At 42.8% G+C, this 20,127-nt stretch overlaps 1 protein-coding gene and 1 long non-coding RNA gene across 2 annotated transcripts in view; one reads left to right on the forward strand and one right to left on the reverse strand.

Moving 5' to 3' along the window:
- The window catches only part of LOC137503923 (interleukin-20 receptor subunit alpha-like), a 119,241-nt gene extending 100,275 nt beyond the window's left edge, over positions 1 to 18,966 (reverse strand). Inside the window, exon 1 of the mRNA XM_068231654.1 lies at positions 18,609 to 18,966. Within this exon, the coding sequence (XP_068087755.1) occupies positions 18,609 to 18,657 (49 nt within the window). The 5' untranslated portion in view covers positions 18,658 to 18,966. The remainder of the gene's footprint in view (positions 1 to 18,608) is intronic.
- On the forward strand, positions 7,273 to 13,534 carry LOC137503922 (uncharacterized). Its single transcript, XR_011019379.1, has 2 exons — positions 7,273 to 9,036; positions 11,153 to 13,534. It is a non-coding gene; the product is annotated as an uncharacterized lncRNA (long non-coding RNA).
- Positions 18,967 to 20,127: the final 1,161 nt, after the last annotated feature.

A 20,127-nucleotide genomic window follows, 5' to 3' on the forward strand; every position in this document is an offset into this window, starting at 1 on the left:
GAGACAACAGGTACCTGGGTGATTGCTTAGAACCCAAAGCGCTATATGACCAATCTAGACGTGGTCACAATTGGGCGAGTTCTCTCCCTCACAGGGTGATCGGCAGTGGACCTATAAAGTAGAATGAGCACTACCTATACATACATGAACAATCCTCAAACCGCAATGCCTACTACTAAAAGGCACACAAAGGCACAATACGTGAGTGATAAGCATAAGATGGGACAATTGCAAATGCAGTAAGAGGAGCTTGCTGTATATTTATACATAGAAAACACACCAGGTGAAAAACCAAAGGAGTGAATTATCTAAAAAAAAACAAAAAACACTGGCAGTGATAACCAATGGCTTGTTTGCAATCGCAAACCTTGTTTGGAATATCAAATGTTTTCTCATTTTGTATCTTTTTGAAACAACAGGTAGTCCTCATGTGTGGATGTGGTGAATTAGTATACAGTGGCTTGCAAAAGTATTCGGCCCCCTTGAGGTTTTCCACATTTTGTCACATTACTGCCTCAAACATGAATCAATTTTATTGAAATTCAACATGAAAGACCAATACAAAGTGGTGTACACGTGAGAAGTGGAACGAGAATCATACATGATTCCAAACGGTTTTTACAAATCAATAACTGAAAAGTGGTGTGTGCATAATTATTCAGCCCCCTTTGGTCTGAGTGCAGTCAGTTGCCCATAGACATTGCCCAATGAGTGCTAATGACTAAATAGAGTGCACCTGTGTGTAATCTAATGTCAGTACAAATACAGCTGCTCTGTGACAGCCTCAGAGGTTGTCTAAGAGAATCTTGGTAGCAACAACACCATGAAGTTCAAAGAACACACCAGACAGATCAGGTATAAAGTTATTGAGAGATTTAAAGCATGCTTAGGCTACAAAAAGATTTCCAAAGCTTTGAACATCCCACGGAGCACTGTTGAAGCGATCATCCAGAAATGGAAGGAGTATGGCACAACTGTAAACCTACCAAGACAAGGCCATCCACCTAAACTCACAGGCCGAACAAGGAGAGCGCTGATCAGAAATGCAGTCAAGAGGCCCATGGTGACTCTGGACGAGCTGCAGAGATCTACAGCTCAGGTTGGGGAATCTGTCCATAGGACCACTATTAGTCGTGCACTGCACAAAGTTGGCTCTTATGGAAGAGTGGCAAGAAGAAAGCCATTGTTAACAGAAAAGCATAAGAAGTCCCGTTTGCAATTTGCCACAAGCCATGTGGGGGACACAGCAAACATGTGGAAGAAGGTGCTCTGGTCGGATGAGACCAAAATGGATCTTTTTGGCCAAAATGCAAAACATTATGTGTGGCAGAAAACTAACACTGCAAATCACTCAGAACACACCATCCCCACTGTCAAATATGGTGGTGACAGCATCATGCTCTGGTGGTGCTTCTCTTCAGCAGGGACAGGGAAGCTGGTCAAAGTTGATGGGAAGATGGATGGAGCCAAATACAGGGCAATCTTGGAAGAAAACATCTTGGAGTCTGCAAAAGACATGAGACTGGGATGGAGGTTCACCTTCCAGCAGGACAACAACCCTAAACATAAAGCCAGGGCAACAATGGAATGCTTTAAAACAAAACATATCCATGTGTTAGAAAGGCCCAGTCAAAGTCCAGATCTAAATCCTATCGAGAATCTGTGGAAAGATCTGAAAAATACTGTTCACAAACGCTGTCCATCTAATCTGACTGAGCTGGAGCTGTTTTGCAGAGAAGAATGGGCAAGGATTTCAGTCTCTAGATGTGCAAAGCTGGTGGAGACAGACCCTAAAAACTGGCAGCTGTAATTGCAGGAAAAGGTGGTTCTACAAAGTATTGACTCAGGGGGCGGAATAATTACGCACACCCCACTTTGCAGTTATTGATTTGTAAAAAAAGTTTGGAATCATAAATGATTTTCGTTCCACTTCTCACGTGTACACCACTTTTATATTGGTCTTTCACGTGGAATTCCAATAAAATTGATTCATGTTTGTGGCAGTAATGTGACAAAATGTGGAAAACTTCAAGGGGGCCGAATACTTTTGCAAGCCGCTGTATGTACAATAGTGGAAGTATGTACAATTAAACAGGTTTTACCTCACAGGAGCCTATAGGCACAGATGTCTAGTGCCTAAAGGTGGCCATACATGGTACAATTTTTCATTTTTTTCGATTAGATAATTTAGTTCGGTTATTCCGTTAGATCGAAAATAAAGATTTTTCCAGCATGTCCGATCTGATTTTTCTCGAAAAAACTGGATAATTGTTCAAATTTCTTGATCGAAAAAAGAAAACATTTTCAACTTTCATTCGATTCAACCATTTACCGGTAGATTGAATAAACGGGATAATCAAATGTTTTTATTGCATCGTGTATGGCCACCATTAGACTTCACCCTCCATGAACCTACAAACCTCCACCAAACTGCACCTCAAGCATGCTGGCTGTCTCAGCTGTCACTTCTCCCTTACTTCCCTTGCCCGTCATAGGTAGCTACAGGTGCCACTTGTGGTGCCCGTACATAGTACTATTTTTTATCGATTAGATAATTTCATCCGATTATTCCCTTAGATGAATATAAAGATTTTTCCAACATGTCTGATTGGATTTTTTATCGGAAAATCAAGATAATTGTTTGCTTTTCTTGATTGAAAAAAAGATTCTTTAAGATTTTCTTAATTTGATCCGATCCCTTTGGTCGAATAAATGGGAAAATCTACAGTTTTTATTGTGTATGGGCACCATTAAGTTGCCAGAAATAGCTACTCAGTATTAAAGCGTAATGAAACCCAGCAATTCTTCTTTGCTCTAAAACATTATTTACAGCATATTATATACTACTAGCAATTTTTTTTTTACTAGAATAGCATTCAAAGGGTTAAACACAGGACAGAAAAGCTCAATGCCGGGAAAGCTGGACGCATCTGAACTGGAGATAATGTTATCTTGTGTTTAATTGTATCAAGTGAGGAATGTAAACAAACACTTCTCTGACACTGCAGACTCTCCTGAACACAGACAGACAGCCAGAAAGCATTTCTGCTTATATTTCAAAAAACAGTTATGAATAAAATGCAAAGTCAGCTCTCAGAGCAAAAAAGTGTACTTTGGAAACGTGTCATTTCTAAGTGAATAATAATACTTATGCACAAAAGCAAATATGATAACCGTATGGCATATAAAAAGTAGGAAAACACACTTTATGCTAAGTAGGAAAACACACTGATCGCCGCCGCCCCGCTCACGATCGCCGCTATCAGTCGCGCCGCACGCCCCCCCAGACCCCGTGCGCTGCCTGGCCAATCAGTGCCAGGCAGCGTCGAGGGGTGGCCCGGGACTCCCAATGACGTCCCGCCGTCAGTGACGTTGGTGACGTCATCCCGCCCCGTCGCCATGGCGACAGGGGAAGCCCTCCAGGAAATCCCGTTCTTTGAACGGGATTTCCTGATCGGAGATCGCCGAAGGCGATCGAAGAGGGCGGGGGGATGCCGCTGAGCAGCGGCTCTCATGTAGCGAGCCCTGGGCTCGCTACATGATATAGGAAAAAATTTTTTAAAAAAAACTGCTGCGCTCCCTCCTGGCAGATTTTTTTATACCGCCAGGAGGGTTAAGTAGCTAGAGGTCCCGTTGACTGAAGGGAGGTCTCGTCAGTGGAATGCTAAGAGCTGGATGAGCAACCTCTTATTTAAGCTCTGCTCGGGACTCTGCATAGGGAAGGAGGGAGAGAGGCACTTGGGGAGGGGAGTGAGCTGCCTTTCCATCATCAGGTGCCTGTAGGCATGTGCCTACAGTGCCTTATGGTAAATCCGGCCCTGATGTTTTAACTAACCAAATCTGTGTATGTCAAAATAACAGAATCAGAATAAAGTGTGTGCTTTTTCATACTAATGAGAGAATAAGCAAATACATTTGCATTAAATTATGTCAAATAAATTTGCATTTAAACATGTCATTGCATATTAATAAATTGAATAAGAGCCAAGCACTTCAGTTTGAAGTACTGTTTGTACTGTTTATGCAATACTCTTCTTTGTGGGTAAGGAAGGAGTGGGCCTACCACATACTTTTTCATACTAATGAGGAAATACATGAATCAATCTGCCTTTAACATGTCACTGCATATTATCGAATTGAATAAGACTCCAGCGCTTCTGTATTTAAAGTATTTTTTAGGCATTTAACTGTGTCATGCAGGCTATACAGTATATTGAGAGTTTTCCTCCTAGGCATACATGGGTAAATTTGGCCCCTATATGGCAAGCCAATCAATCGAATTGTGGATGAAATTAGATTGTATGGTGTTTGATTCCTACACTACACTACAAATGCAATCTTGATAGATTTTATCAAGAATCAATTGAGCATTGATTGACCTGCAAGTACCGCTCAGTGCATTGTAATGATATGTGACTATCAATTCCCCACCACTCCTCCCCAGCCTGCTCACACTAAGGCTTTTGCAAAATTGCTAATCATAATTGTGATCGATAAACTGTAAAATTAAAAGTTAATTGATCGGACATGTTGGGGGCAATAGATATTTGCAATTGTTCATGCTTAGTGTAAAATGGGGATCAGCCAGCCCAGCAATGATCTCACAAAGATTCTGAGCAAAGAACCAAGCAAAGGAATAACATCTTATATAATTATAAAACCTTAGTTGAGCATGACGAAAGCATGATAACAGTTTCAGCAGAATTTCATGGAAATTGTAGCCCAGGGTGTTAGTAGAGGCAGTAATACAGTATTACTGCCTCCAGGACCCTATCAGAAATGTTGGGGCCCCTCACACATCAGGCCTCGGTCTCTCCCCCCCCCCCCCCCCCGCACAGCAGCATTTTAAGGGCTGAAATCACATTGCATGCTACATTGGAGGCCTAAAGGGCTTTAAAACATCTTGCATGTGTATACATCAGGTAGTGTAATTAGTGTACTACTTCACACTGACACACCAAACTCACTGTGTAACGCACCGCGAACAGCTGTTTGTGTAGTGACGGCCATGCTGGACTGGTGCGCACCATGGCCAGATTGCTCTTACTCAGTGATATCAGGTAATGTCTGACTGCCTTATCAGCTTTCGATGGTTCTTTCTCTACCATTGTTAAAGTTACATCTATTTTTTAAAATTACTTTTTCTGCTGGCTGTTCAGTACCTTTAACGAGAATCTGTTATGGAGGGCAAGTCTGCCATTAATTGAACTGTGTGAAACTTTCGATGGTACTTTCTCAGTACCATGGTGACCACGGGTAATGGCCGGGGAATCAGGGTTCGATTCCGGTCCAGAGTGGGAGCCTGAGAAATGGCTACCACCTCACATCCAAGGAAGGACCCATTGTGCTGTATAAGTAATGTACCTGCCCTGACCATGCTTTGCAGACCAGGCATCTGTGGTCAGATGGACCCTTGACCCAACGCTGTGTGCCAGAGATGACACCACTTGCCTTTAACAAGAATCTGTTATGGAGGGCAAGTCTGCCATTCATACTGTGTGACTGATAAACAAGTTTCCATATTACTTTCTCAGTACCATGGTGACTACGGGTAATGGCCGGGGAATCAGGGCTTGATTCCGGTCCGGAGTGGGAGCCTGAGAAACGGCTACCACCACACATTCAAGGAGGGCAGCAGGCATGCTGTGGGCAAAGGAGCAGGAACGGCTACCACCACACATCTAAGGAAGGTAGCAGGCATGGCATGCAAGTCCCGACTCAGGGAGGTAGTGACAAAAAATAACAATACAGGAAGACTTTGGAGGCCCTGCTGTATATGAGACGAATCAACTTTATCGGGAATCTGTTATGGAGGGCAAGTCTGACATTCATTCAACTGTGTGACTGGTAAACAAGTTTCCATATTACTTCCTCAGTACCATGGTGACCACGGGTAATGGCCGGGGAATCAGGGTTCGATTCCGGGCCGGAGTGGGAGCCTGAGAAATGGCTACCACCACACATCCAAGGAAGGCAGCAGGCATGGCATGCAAGTCCCGACTCAGGGAGGTAGTGACAAAAAATAACAATACAGGAGGACTTTTGAGGCCCTGCTGTATATGAGACGAATCAACTTTAAAACCTTTAACAAGAATCTGTTATGGAGGGCAAGTTTGCCATCCATTCAGGCGAAAGGTATGCACTGACTGCCAGGTATAATACAATGTGCAGTCACAGATGCAGTGAAAGGTATGCAGTGACTGGTATTACAATACAATGTGCAGCTGTCACACAGGTGCAGTTAACAAGTATGCACGGACTGGTATATTACACAGCGTGTGGTCACACGGGTACTGTGAACAATAATGCAATGACTAGTATTACAAATTTGCAGCTTTCACACACATAGGTACCGTGAAGAGGTGCAGTGACTGGTGGTATATAAAACTGCGTGCGCTCATGTAGGTAGGTAGGTGCACTGAACAGGTGGGTATGCAGTGATTGGTATTACAAATGTGCAGCTGTCACACACACAGGTACCATGAACAGGTGCAGCGACTGACTGGTATGTAATACTGCGTGCGCTCACGTAGGTAGGTAGGTGCACTGAACATGTAGGTATGCAGTGATTGGTATTACAAATGTGCAGCTGTCACACACACACACACACACACACACACACACACACACACACACACACACACACACACACACACACTGTGATACAAGTCTGAAGAGTCTGTGTGAATGACTGGCTGTTAGGTAAGAAACACATTAGCAAGCTAGTCTGTAGGCAGATAGGACATATTTTGATCTTTTAGTAGTGATGCACCATTCTCCATAAGAAAACCATTGACAGAAAAACAAAAGGTTACTGCAAGTTATAAAAACATACGGCTGTGCGCTGTGTTCACGCGGTTATCACGAGGGATGAATCATACTTCCACGTTGTGGATAGGCTGAAGGACGAACCCACCCAGTCACAACAAGTACTGAGCATGCGTGGCACGTGATATGGTTATATAACATTGTGTTGCAATAAGCGCGTAACCCTGAATTAACTGTTTCAGGGAATGCGCAACTTAACTAGAACTAGTTCTGTTTATGAAAATATTGACTATAAGTCATCCAACCATAGTGAAGCTCATGCCTGTGCATCCCCAGGATGCAATAGGGAAAATGGGTGGAGCTATGAGTATAAGAAAGAGAGATTTCCCTTGCTCTGATGGGACTCTCCACTACTGACGAGTTGTGTGATGTTGTGTATGCGCTGCCTCCTGACGATCGCTGGTCCCCCGATACGGAGTGATGATGCAATATCCGGTAATGTATTGATTCTTTACTCTATTACTTATCCATGATTCACTGCTATACCTGTAAATAATGTAAATAATTGAATAAATATCCTAATACAGTGTGAAGTCGTAAGCTATGTATTTACCTAGTCTGTGTGCTAGTGTGAGTCGAGTGTGAGGCCTTAGCAACGCCAAAAACATAGCATTACATAAATGGCGACGAGGATGACTTTTGACCTCTGAAATATATTGCCTATGATTCTGTGGGTCTCTGGGTGTAATTTTGCAAAATTTGGCATTTTGCCAGTTAGTGGGGCAATTAATATAAATCTTTGTAAAATTGCCCCTGTATGGTATATTGACTTGATACTTGACATGTATATATCTTAGGACAGATTACAGGTGTGGGCAAAGTTTGGAGTCAGTAGCTCCTCCCACTTAGTTTCAAGTCAAGATATCTTTTGAACTAAGCAAAATTTACCTGTGGGAAGTTTGACCATTGGTGTCTAGAAGTTGAGGGGCACCTCTGGTCAAAGCCACGCCCAGTTGGCAGTGTGCCAAAAGTAAGGCAATATGTTTAAGAAAAAGGCCAAATGCCTAAAAGAACCTGCGGAGATCCCCGGCTGGACCGAGTCTCCGTATAATATTATAGCAGTGGAATTAGCTAGCCATGGGTTGGCAGAATCATGGGATAAGCAGTTAAAAGAATCAGAACCGGTTGATTTAGTTCAAGTACTTGAAAAACTCCCTGCCAAGGTAGGTGATGCAGTTACCCTAGCTAGAAGGAGCTGGGTGTTGGCCTCTGCATATCGTGGTGTGCACAAGCGATTGCAGAAGGCGTTCCAGGATCAAGAAAAGGCGGAACAGGCTCAACTTGAGGTTGAGGGACGCTGCCTGATGCTGGAATATAGTGGTTCCCCGTTAAAGCGGGTGATGTTGTTGCTCTCTCTAGATGTAGATAAGACTCTAGGGGGGGTTCCCCGTTGAAGCGGGTGATGTTGTTGCTCTCTCTAGATGTAGATAAGACTCTAGAGGGGGGCCCTGTTAAGGCGGGGCATGATGTCGCTCTCAGGCGGCATAGTGGGATGTTGTTGACAGCTTATAGAAAGCTTCAACAAAGATTGTGTAGGTTGAAAGAATCAGAATCCCTCAATGTTGTTACTTTACTTGAGGGTATTCCTGTTGGAAAAAGGCTAGTCCTGTTAGAAAAAGGAACTAGAGTAGGATGACAGAGTGATAGTTGCACAAGTGTCATCACAGGCAGCTGCAGATAAATACCAACATGTAACAGAATCTGCAGCTGGTAAAATAAATGTACTGGAGGAAGTAGCTGGGGAAGAGACTCCTGTGATGACACATTTTGGATTGTTATCAGTGGAGCAGGGAGCTTCTGTAAATAAAAGGAAGCCAAACTCTGCCACTGATCATTGCACAAGACATAGGACAATGTGCATTGAACTGGAATTGGAAGTGTTTAGCACAAATGTATTTTGTTCCATTTGAAAAGATTAGGAATAGCTGGGAACTTTCTTTAGGTTGTTACTGCTGTTTTTGTCCCTCTTAAGGAAAACCCCATATTTTTAATGATAAAATATGGATGGGAAAAAGGGGCAGAGAGTAACCTGACAGTGAATCTCAGCTTTTACTACTACGGTTTTTAATACAGTCTGTGTCTTTGTTGGTAGATTTCGGAGTATAATCTTGGAGTGCTGTGTTTAAACTTGTAAAGCAAATTCCTTAAAGTGACAGTATCTGACTGCACTGGCAGAATTGAAATGGTAATATAATCTGGACAAGACAGGTGGGTTAACATTGTTGTTTCTAGTGAATGTTTTATATGGTGAATCCGTTATAGCGAGTCCTGATTAATCGTGTATTCATATGTCTGGTTTTTGTTTAATTGAATGCATAGAGGAATGTTTTTTAAAAAAATGCATTTGTGCACGGGAGGTGAGTGCTCCTAGGGAATGTGTGTGAGCCAGTGAGTGTTTGAGATGCTGCTCTCCTCAACTGGGGGTGCTTGGCAAGCATTATTTTTTTTTTTTTTTTTCATTCAGGAGTACATGCTGTAAAAAAAAATATTGACCTTTAACTCTTACTTCATGGGATATGCGTCTTGTTTGATAAAATAAATGGTTAAAGAGGTGAGAAATAGTAAAGCAACTTTCTTGTGTGTGTGTGCGTTGTGTGTTTGGTGCAGCACTGTGCGTTGTGCTGGGTTTTGCTAGAACTTCCAAATCCCTGCAAATGCTCATTTTTTTTTTTTTTTGGGTTACAGGGTTAAATGTGATTATGGTGTCACGGTGACATCTCTGCCAGCAATTTTTCCCCTGGTTTCTAGCTATAATTGTGCAGGAGTGAAATTGTTTACCTGTTGAGCTAAGAAAGCTAGATTAGATGAGACCGTGTGAAAGAAATAGAATTGTGAAGTCTATTATGGCAATGTAGAATGAAAATATTGCGTAATTAGACTGGAAAACCTTTTTATATAATATGCCTGTGTCTCTGCGTCTATTCAGAGTTTTGTTTTTTTTTTTTAGCACTGCACATGTGCAGGGAGGGGCGCAGAAACACAGGGGAAAAGTTGAGGGAGGATAGGGCCAGAGGCGGCCGGCGTGTGCGCAACGGCGTATGAGGGCACGCGCGTGGCGGGTGCATGTGCACAGCGGGCACATGCATGCGCAGCGAAAGGCCTAGCTTGTTTTTTTTTTAAACGGGCTAAGGTCATTAGTTACTAAATGAGATTTGTTTGTCTTGCAGAGAAATGTCTGGTTTCTCTAGGGTTGAATGTTGTACTGATTAGCTGAATGGCGTGAAGTGGCAGAATGTGTTGATGATGAAGTGTGAATTGAGTTGTTTCTAATGAATTGTATGAAGTTTGCTTTGAGACCTTACTGATATAGTGTATTATATGTTTAAGAATACCTCTGTTAAAGATGCTAGAATGTATGTATATGCTAGTTTAGAATAATACAAACAAACTGTGAAGATAACAGATTTTTGTTTATACCAGAAACTAGCTGGTGGGGTGGTTAAAGTAGAAACGATTTCTTATTGAAAAATGCATAAGGATGCGGTAGCTCCATATAGGGGAAAACCTGTATCAGCTGGGTTGGATTTGCATGCTTTAGAAGTTGTTATCATTAACCCCTCACAGGTTACAACCATTCCCACAGGTATAGGATGTAAAATACCTGACTAACATTATGGGCAAATAGCTACCCAATTCAGTTTTGCTCAGAAAGGAGCTATAGTAATAGGAGGAGTAATTGACTCCGACTATCAAGAATAAATTAAAGTGATCATGATTAACCTGGGAAATAGTGAGTTAATTATTGGAAGAGGAGAGAGGATGGGTTAAAGTTTTTAGGGGAGGACACTGTGTATACACAGGCCAAAGAGTTGTATAGCCCAGGTTCTCCTGAGGGCCCTTTTACACTTAATGCGCTGGTATGCATTAGTAGTAGTACGCATACAATTTTGTTGTTTGTTTTTTCTTGTTTTTTGTTGTTTTTTTTCCCAATGGCGATGCATTGTGAATAGACTTCAATGTTTTTTCAGTGTATAGTGTGAAAGAGGCCATAGGGGGACACGGACGCTGGACTGTACATCAGTTGTTATTTTGATTACAGTTAACAGCAGCTGATTAAGTGTAAAGGGACCCTAATTCCTTTATTTGTAGAGAGGAAAGCCATCAGTAAAGGGTGATGAATATTTTGGTTCTACTAATACAGTAAATGTTGGAGCTAAAATGTGGGTCAGAATCCCCAAGGACCGCCTCCTCCAGCAGATGTGATTGCAGTAAGCAAGGACCGAACTCTGCTGGTAATGAGGCCAGAACAGAAAAAGTGGGAATATATCCCACAGGAAAAATGTTATTTGCAAGAATAAGTCACACTTGTTTGGGTTTTTTGCAGATTGATCTCCATGTCTATGGCATTGTCCTTGGAATCCTTGGTATCGTGTGGTTGGAAAGCTGTTGCGTTAATGCAAGGACTTCAGGTATTCGAGTAACCGATACAGGGGATCCACGGTGACTTTCGTGTGGGGAAATAAAACCAAGAGTTGTCTACAGAGAAACTTTACCAGTAATGCTAGGCAAGCATGTGACGTTCTCAATGTTACTTTCAATGGAACATGTCTCGGTGGGGCCTACTTTGATATTTGTGGATATGATGGATGCTAAAGTGGACCCTGGGCATATAAAGAGACTACCTTCCACTTGTGTAAAGGTGGGGCAACATGCCTAAAAGACTGTGATTCATGCTAAAATCACGTTTCCAGCTGCCATAAACTGTTCTAAACCACACCAAATACGAAGAGAGTGGTATGACACTTTGTTAGGAGGATATGGGACATTGACTGGAACTCTTAATAGTTTTGATATTGAAACATTAGCAAATAGATTGCATAACGTTGGAAGTAAAATAAATGATGTCTTAATTTTACAAGCTAAATGGATGCCAACTATATGGGCGCCATTTAAGTTACAAGCTAAAATAGATGATGATTTGCTTGGCTTAATTAACGCAAGTGCCTCTGTTATGTATGAAACAGATGTTAATATAACTAGAATTGTAAACTGGACTATCTGTTCCATGCAAACCTTACAACAGCAACAACAGAGAGTTATTTCAAACTATGTTGTTGACTGGAAATGAGGAGGTTTGGAGGACCGTGTTCAGTTCCATGATAAGAACTGATCACTGGATAGATATCAAAGCACCTAAAGTGATGTGCAATGATACATTTTGCATGGGACAATTGACACTTTACAATGTTACTAAAAGTAGTATAATGTGTAAGAATGTTATTTTGCCATTATTAATTGGGCCAGAAGGTGATCAGCACTTCTGGGTACCTACGTTTTATGGACAGGTTATTGATGACAGCAACAGAACAGATGATTTGACTTTTTGTGATAATACTTTAAACAGTAAAATATGTAAGTTACAGTCTACTGCATATGAACCTTGTTTGTTACAGAACACTGTAAACAAATGTGGGCGGACCATAATGCCTATAACATACCGCTGGATGGTGGAAATAACACCTCAAGTGGTATGTGTAGTGACAGATCGTCAGGTGGTCCCTAAAATGAGGGTGCCTTTTGCAGGATGTATACACAATATCACTGTATTCCAATGGGAAAATGAAACTTTTATGTTGATGCCTGATATAGCGTTAACTACAAAGGTTTCCTGGCAAGGCCAAGGTTTGGAAGTTCCCAATTGGGATCTAAACCTGACTAAACTAAAGCGGATTGTTGAAAAATCTAACGGAAGTGAAAAAGTGCTATTAAAAAGTTGAATAGAAGTATAATCGTACACCAGCTCAGTACTGCCGTGATTGCAAACAAAATTGTTAAAGTGGGCTCTGCCATAGCAGATGCCACCTCTCACCATTGGTGGGATGTATTTATGGGTTATTCGCCATCAGCAGAAACAATGATGAAGTGTATAGTTCATCCTATTTTTTGATTGTAATGATTGTTATAGTTATCCTATCCAGATGGAACTGGTATGTGGCATATGGGATCTGTTGTAAGAGGAAAAAGTTGTCATGGTTTCATATGTTAATGGTCATCACTAAGGACCGAATGTGATACAAGTCTGAAGAGTCTGTGTGAATGACTGGCTGTTAGGTAAGAAACACATTAGCAAGCTAGTCTGTAGGCAGATAGGACATATTTTGATCTTTTAGTAGTGATGCACCATTCTCCATAAGAAAACCATTGACAGAAGAACAAAAGGTTACTGCAAGTTATAAAAACATACGGCTGTGCGCTGTGTTCACGCGGTTATCACGAGGGATGAATCATACTTCCACGTTGTGGATAGGCTGAAGGACGAACCCACCCAGTCACAACAAGTACTGAGCATGCGTGGCACGTGATATGGTTATATAACATTGTGTTGCAATAAGCGCGTAACCCTGAATTAACTGTTTCAGGGAATGCGCAACTTAACTAGAACTAGTTCTGTTTATGAAAATATTGACTATAAGTCATCCAACCATAGTGAAGCTCATGCCTGTGCATCCCCAGGATGCAATAGGGAAAATGGGTGGAGCTATGAGTATAAGAAAGAGAGATTTCCCTTGCTCTGATGGGACTCTCCACTACTGACGAGTTGTGTGATGTTGTGTATGCGCTGCCTCCTGACGATCGCTGGTCCCCCGATACGGAGTGATGATGCAATATCCGGTAATGTATTGATTCTTTACTCTATTACTTATCCATGATTCACTGCTATACCTGTAAATAATGTAAATAATTGAATAAATATCCTAATACAGTGTGAAGTCGTAAGCTATGTATTTACCTAGTCTGTGTGCTAGTGTGAGTCGAGTGTGAGGCCTTAGCAATGCCAAAAACATAGCATTACACACACACACACACACACACACACACACACACACACACACACACACACACACACACACACACAGGTACCGTGAACAGGTGCAGTGACAGACAGGTGGTATATAAAACTGCATGTGCTCATGTAGGTAGGTAGGTGCACTGAACAGGTGGGTATGCAGTGATTGGTATTACAAATGTGCAGCTGTCACACACACAGGTAGTCACTGAATGTGCTGGGCCTGGCAGTGGCACAGTAGGAATTACCAAGGGGTCAAGGTCCAGCAGTTGCGACTGACTGACAGGGCTGTATATGCAACACAAGTCTGTGGGACACAAATACAAAAAAAAATAGATCACAAGAACAACATTAGCTCTCAAAAGAGCTGTTGAGGATGAGGGGTGCTTTTTAGCAATAAGTATCAGCCAGAAGGAGCACCCTAACAAGCCTAACACAAGAGCATAACTAAGCTTTTCTTATGTCAGCAGGTTCTCTCCCTTCTCTAATTACTGCAGCCACACGAGTGAGTGAAAAGGCTGACGCTGCCTGCACTTTATAGGGGGGGGGGGGGGGGGGGGGCTCCAGGAGGAAGTATAGCCTGATTGGCTACCCTGTGTCTGCTGACTGTGATGTATAGGGTCACAGTTGACCCTAATGATGTAGTATAGGGGGCGGGTCAAACTTGCATATAGTTCGAGGTTCACAGCGAACATGAACCACCGAAGTTCGCGCAAATAAGTTTGCGGCCGAACCATTCATGCCATCTCTAGTGCCCGTACCCATAGTGTACCACGGGAAAAAAATGTGCGTGGCTCCGACACTGAAGAAAGCGATGCGCACGTCGCTATTCGGTGAGAAAGTGGGTGTGGCCATAGCATGTTGTGGGTGGAGCCAAATACTATCAAAATAAGGTAGTCACTGATTAACAAATGAGATGGGGACTGTAGATCCATTCTTATCCTGAATCCGTTCACTTTTGTCCCCCTCTTTCCTCCTTGTGTCCCTATGTTTCACCTGATGTCCCCATTTCATCTCTGTTCTCCCTGTGCTTCTTTTGTCCCCCTCTGTCCCCCCTGTGCCTCTTTTGTCCCCCTGTGTTACCTCTTGTCCCCCTCTGTGTCAGAGCGTCCCCCTGCCCTAACCAGGAATAGGTGCCCCCAGCATAGGTAGCCAGGTTTATATAAGGGAGAGACAGACTGGCACCAGATGTGGGTGGGTGGGCACTGGGTTCACCGGATTGCGTACTCCATAATCAACGTGCTCTCCAGAGCATACACTTGAGCAATTGACAATGAAGAGAAAATGGAGGCACAGCTAAAAAAGCTTCCTCAGAGGCAAAGATTGGGAAGGGTTCCCAATCTTTGCCTCTGAGGAAGCTTTTTTAGCGAAACAGCTGTCAGGCATCCCCTCACCCCCACTGTACCCCGCGTGTCAGCACACCGTGGATTAAAAGGTATTTCTATTTTTTCAACTGTGACTCCATTTTCTCTTCATTGTCAATAGGTAGCCAGGTATAGATGCCCCCAGTATAGGTAGCCAGCTGCAGGTAGTGCCTCAGTATAGGTAGGCTGGTATAGTTGCCCCCAGTATAGGTAGCCTGGTATACGTGGTTCCCCAGTATTGGTAGCCAGGTATAGGTGGATAGGTGGTGCCCCAGTATAGGTAGCCAGGTATAGGTGGTGCTCTGTATAGGTAGCCAGGTATAGGTGGTACCCCAGTATAGGTAGCTAGAAACAGGTGGTGCCCTCAGTATAGGTAGCCAGGTATAGGTGGTGCCCCAGTATAGGTAGCCAGGTATATGTGGTGCCCCAGTATAGGTAGCCAGGTATAGGTGGTGCCTAGGAAGTCAGGCATAGATGCCCTCAGTATAGGAAGTCAGCTATAGCGTGTGCGGTGGTGGTTGCTCACTCACCAGCTTCCCGCGTTCCAGTGCTGAAATCAATCTTCTCTCCCCACTGCTCCCCACCTCCACGCCATCTGTATTTAGTGCAGGGCTACAAAAAATGGCAGCTGAAATCTGCATTTGTGAACATTGGCAGCAAATTTCTTATAGCCTTACTCAAACTACAGACAGAGCGGAGGCGGGGAACAGCGGGGAGAAAATAGTGATGTCAGCGCTGGAACGCGGTGTGATGGTGAGTGAGCCGCAGTTAGCACATGTTAGCCGTCACCAGCACATTCTGCGGCCAGCACAGGGCGCTACAGAGTGTGAGGCCCCTTTGCTTAGCTAGTGGCAGCCCTGCCAGCATGTTGGGGGGGCTGGGCCCCCACTCTAGTGTCAGTTGTCTCCCCCTTATGGTGGCCCTGACTGCCTCTAACACCCAGGACTACAAATTAAATTCTGTTAAAATTGTTCCATAAGACTCATTTCCACCTGCGCGATTGTGGCTGCAGCTTTGAGTGGTGATGCGATCCACAGGGACATCAGAGAGTGCAAAGACCTCATTTTCTGATGTTTTTCATATGTTGCAATTCATTATGGAATTGTGTTAGCCTGCATTTCTGCACTTTTGCAATTGTGATCCCATTAATTACAAATTAATGAGATTGCAACTGAATTGAGGAAAATTGCAAACCAATGCAGTGCCATGCGTTGCGGCTGCTACCTGCATTGCCCGCAGTGCATACATGGACACAAACCCTGAAGTCTTTCAGCTTAGTACCTATGCTAGATAGTTCTCGGCTGAGGTAACAACAAGTGATTATATCCTTTTCTAGCCAAGTTCTTGATAATGCCACAGATGTCCCCCAGAAAGACCAGTTTCATACTTATGTGCAACTCACTGGGGACTTCACAGGAACTTTAGTTCGAGGAAGCCTGCCATCATTAAAAGTCTAACAAAACCCAAAACTGATTGAACAAGATAAATTCTGAACTCAGTCATGTTGATTAGTAAAAACAATAGCAAGAAGTTTTAAATCAGGATGATACCATTTATTGGCTAACTACCATTTATTGGCTAACTACAATAGGTATTAGCTTTTTGGAAATGAACTTTTCTAAGAAAAGAAAAAAAAAAAAACAAACGTGTAGATATGCATGCTTCAGTCTGCTAGCTATCTCCAGGAAAAGCTATTCTGGAACTTTAGCAGGCAGTATTCCTATTTATAAAATATACATGTGTGATCGCTTGCAACACATAAGCAAAATCCTTTTTCCATGGGATTCCTGCCTATCTTGTCTAAAAGTCTGGAGCAAGTGACTCTTCCTGCCAGTGCAAATTTCAAGAGCTTAGATGAGGAGTGTGAAAATACAAATAAAACAGGAGTGTAGCAGTCCACTCACATATACAAGGCTGCAAAAGACTTGGTGTAAACAAACAGCAAAGAAAAAAAAGAAACAGTTCGTGTGTGCTTGCTGGTTCCAAGAGAGAATACAATTCCCTAAATATAAATGCCACTAAATTAATAATACTTGAAAAAGGAACCAACAGGATGCGTATGAGCCGACTCCACTTGGGACCTGGAGAAGGTAACTAAAAACAAACTAGGTATCAGAAATATAGTATTAAACATGGGAAAACAAAAAGATGGAGGAGCGCTCCGTAGTGTAATGAAGTTTTTTTGTTTAAAACACACAAAGATAAAAACACACTTACTGTAAAGTAGTGTATAGTAGGCTTTTCAAGGGAAAACCCCAAATCAGCATCCTCAGCCTGTCCATCCTCTGTGGCCAACAGTGGTGGTCGCCAGAGAAGGCAAATGGACTGCAGGTGCCTCCATTGGACATCCTTGCGCCATCACAACTCGTTTCGGCATATCCAGGCCTTCGTCAGGTTAGGTGAATACACTGAAATGTGTTGTGATGTCATTGGTATGAGGGGGCCCAGTAGGCTTGCCCAGTATGGGGCCCAGACATTTCTGATGGTGGCCCTGATCCTAGCAATATCCCTGAGTTACATAGAAACTCATTTCTCATGTCTCCAATGGAGCATTTTTATCACTCCCTGGGCCATATGCAATTCTCTTTTTCATCTGAGTTTTCTCCAAGAAGATAATTTTTCATCTTTGATTTTAAATAACTTTCCAGTACTCTTCAACTAAAAAAGTATTAAAACGTTGGGGGGAAAATAGTAACAAAATTATTTTGACCATTTTCTTGCCTTCTGAGGGCTTAAAATGCATTTTATTGACAAGTTTAAAAATATCACCTAGGAGAAAACTCAGGTAAAAAAGTGAATTGCATATGGGCCCCTGTGCCTGTGAGGACGCTCCTAGTGAGAGTAACACAATACCAAAAGCCTAAAGCAGGTTATATAGCTTTGTCAGTGTATAAAAACATTGTGGCTGGAGCTGAAAGAAAACCTGAACTGAGAGGGATATAGTGGGTGCTATATTTACCTCCTTTTAAACAATACCAGTTGCCTGGCGTCCTGCTGATCTCTTTGGCTGCAGAAGTATCTTAACCAACACAACTGAAACACGCATGTGACTCATGCAACTCGTGACTAATCCAGCCAGATTTCAATCAGAGCACCTGATCTGCATGCTTGTTTAGGGTATATGGCTAAAAGTATTCAAAGCAGATGATTAGCAGGACAGCCAGGCAACTGGTATTGTTTAAAAGAAATAAATATGGCAGCCTTCATATCCCTCTCACTTCAAGTATCCTTCAACTTTAAAGGAAACCCGAGGTGAGAGGGATATGGGGGAAGCCGTATTTATGTCCTTGTAAACAATGCCAGTTGCCTGGCAGCCCTGCTGGTCATAATCACTGGCATGAGTAGTGTCAAACCCCTGAAACAAGCATATGGCTAATCCAGCAAAACCTGAATCAGATTACCTGATCTGTTGCATGCTTGTTCAGGGTTAATGGTTAAAAGTATTAGATCAGGAGGACAGCCAGGCAACTGGTATTGTTTAAAAGAAAATAAATGTTGTAGCCTCTATATCCCTTCTCACCTCTAACATTATCTAACTCTAAACACAAGTAAATCTACAATAGCAGAGGAAAGAAAATCTCTCTTACACACTTTTTACATAGCTTTATAATCTCAGAATCATGGCTTACCTGCATTGCATGTAGATAGTATAAACAGCAGGAGTAGAAATTGCTGCATTCTACACAAGGCTACCAATGATGTTCTGTCGCAGCTGACATCCCTCCTAGTACCTATTTCCCGTCTGTTGACTTCTGAAAGTCCTGTTGTGCGGGGATCCAGCCTATGTAACGCTGCCTAGCACCATAACTTATACACAAAGCACGTGTGACTACAAGTACTTCCTTATGTTTCTCCTCTTTGGTTGTAGCAGCCCCTCAGATCTGCTAGTTGTAGTGGATAAGTTCCCTTGTGTCACATGCCTCGCCCTTTTCACATATTTCTTCTGTTTTCCGTAACTGAGAAACACCTGGATATACACAGGGCAGGAGGAGGTGACAATACACAGTAATAGGAGGAGATCTACGTATGACACAGGAGATATGACCTATGAAGGAATACCTGTAGTATGAGGAAGTGTCAAGTTTACATATTGCCGGGAAGTTTCATAAGTATCACGCTCGTTCTGTGTCCCAGATTTGCCTTTGGCTAAAATACTGCACAGTCTAAATTAAAACAAGTGGAGCACAATAAGCCTTCGTACTTGTGCTGTGTTTTTGTTTGTACAAGTGTATCAATTAACCCACATTTAGGCATCAGAAGAACATCCCAAATACTGAGCATAGTCATTTCAATAAATATCCACAAACATAAATAGTATTTTTGCGATATGGGGACAAGAAGTGACAAATGGGGCAAAGGAGGTCACAAGTGAGGACAAAGGAGGACATAATGGGGAAAGGAGGTGACAAAGGGGACAAAGAAGGTCACAAGGGGGAGTCAGAGGAGGACACAGGGGGGCAGAAGGTGACAAGGGGGGCAAAGAAGGTCGCAAGGGAGGGCAGAGGAGGTCACAAGGAGGATGCAGGGGGGCAAGCAGTTACAGGGGTGCAAAGGAGGACAGAGAAGGTAACAAGGGGGAAAAAGGAGGACTCAAGAGGGACAGGAGGACACATGTGGCACAGAGAAGGCCACAAAAGGGGAAAAGGAGGACACAGGAGACACAAATTGTACAAGAAGGGGGACCAAAGTTGTACAAGGAAGGCACAAAGAGAACAAAAGAGGTACAAGGGGAACATAATAATTGGGGTAAAGACTATCCATAAGATGCCCCTGCACCATGAATGCACCCAGTTTAGTATATATTTTCCCTGTTTTTCGTCCTCTAAACCTAGGTGTGTCTTATGGTCTAGAGCGTCTCATGGTCCAAAAAATATGGTATACACAGTTGCAGGTTTTCATCCTGTTTGTGCATTTAATACCCCCATCTCAGGGTAGGGCATACCCTTGTACCCTGTCTATGGGTCACTAGGACCCTTTTTTCCTTGAAAGATGCGACCATTTCTGGCTGACCAGGACCCCCGAGTGGAGTCGGGTTTATTAATCTCCACCTGCCTGAAGTGGTTGGTTTCCCCATTGCAACCTCTATTTGTGAGTACCCTCCGTATACTATTTCTTATTTAATCTATTGAGTGTGACATAATGCACCAT

The sequence above is a fragment of the Hyperolius riggenbachi genome, chromosome 4, assembly GCF_040937935.1.
Source record: "Hyperolius riggenbachi isolate aHypRig1 chromosome 4, aHypRig1.pri, whole genome shotgun sequence".
NCBI classification, from domain to species: domain Eukaryota; kingdom Metazoa; phylum Chordata; class Amphibia; order Anura; family Hyperoliidae; genus Hyperolius; species Hyperolius riggenbachi.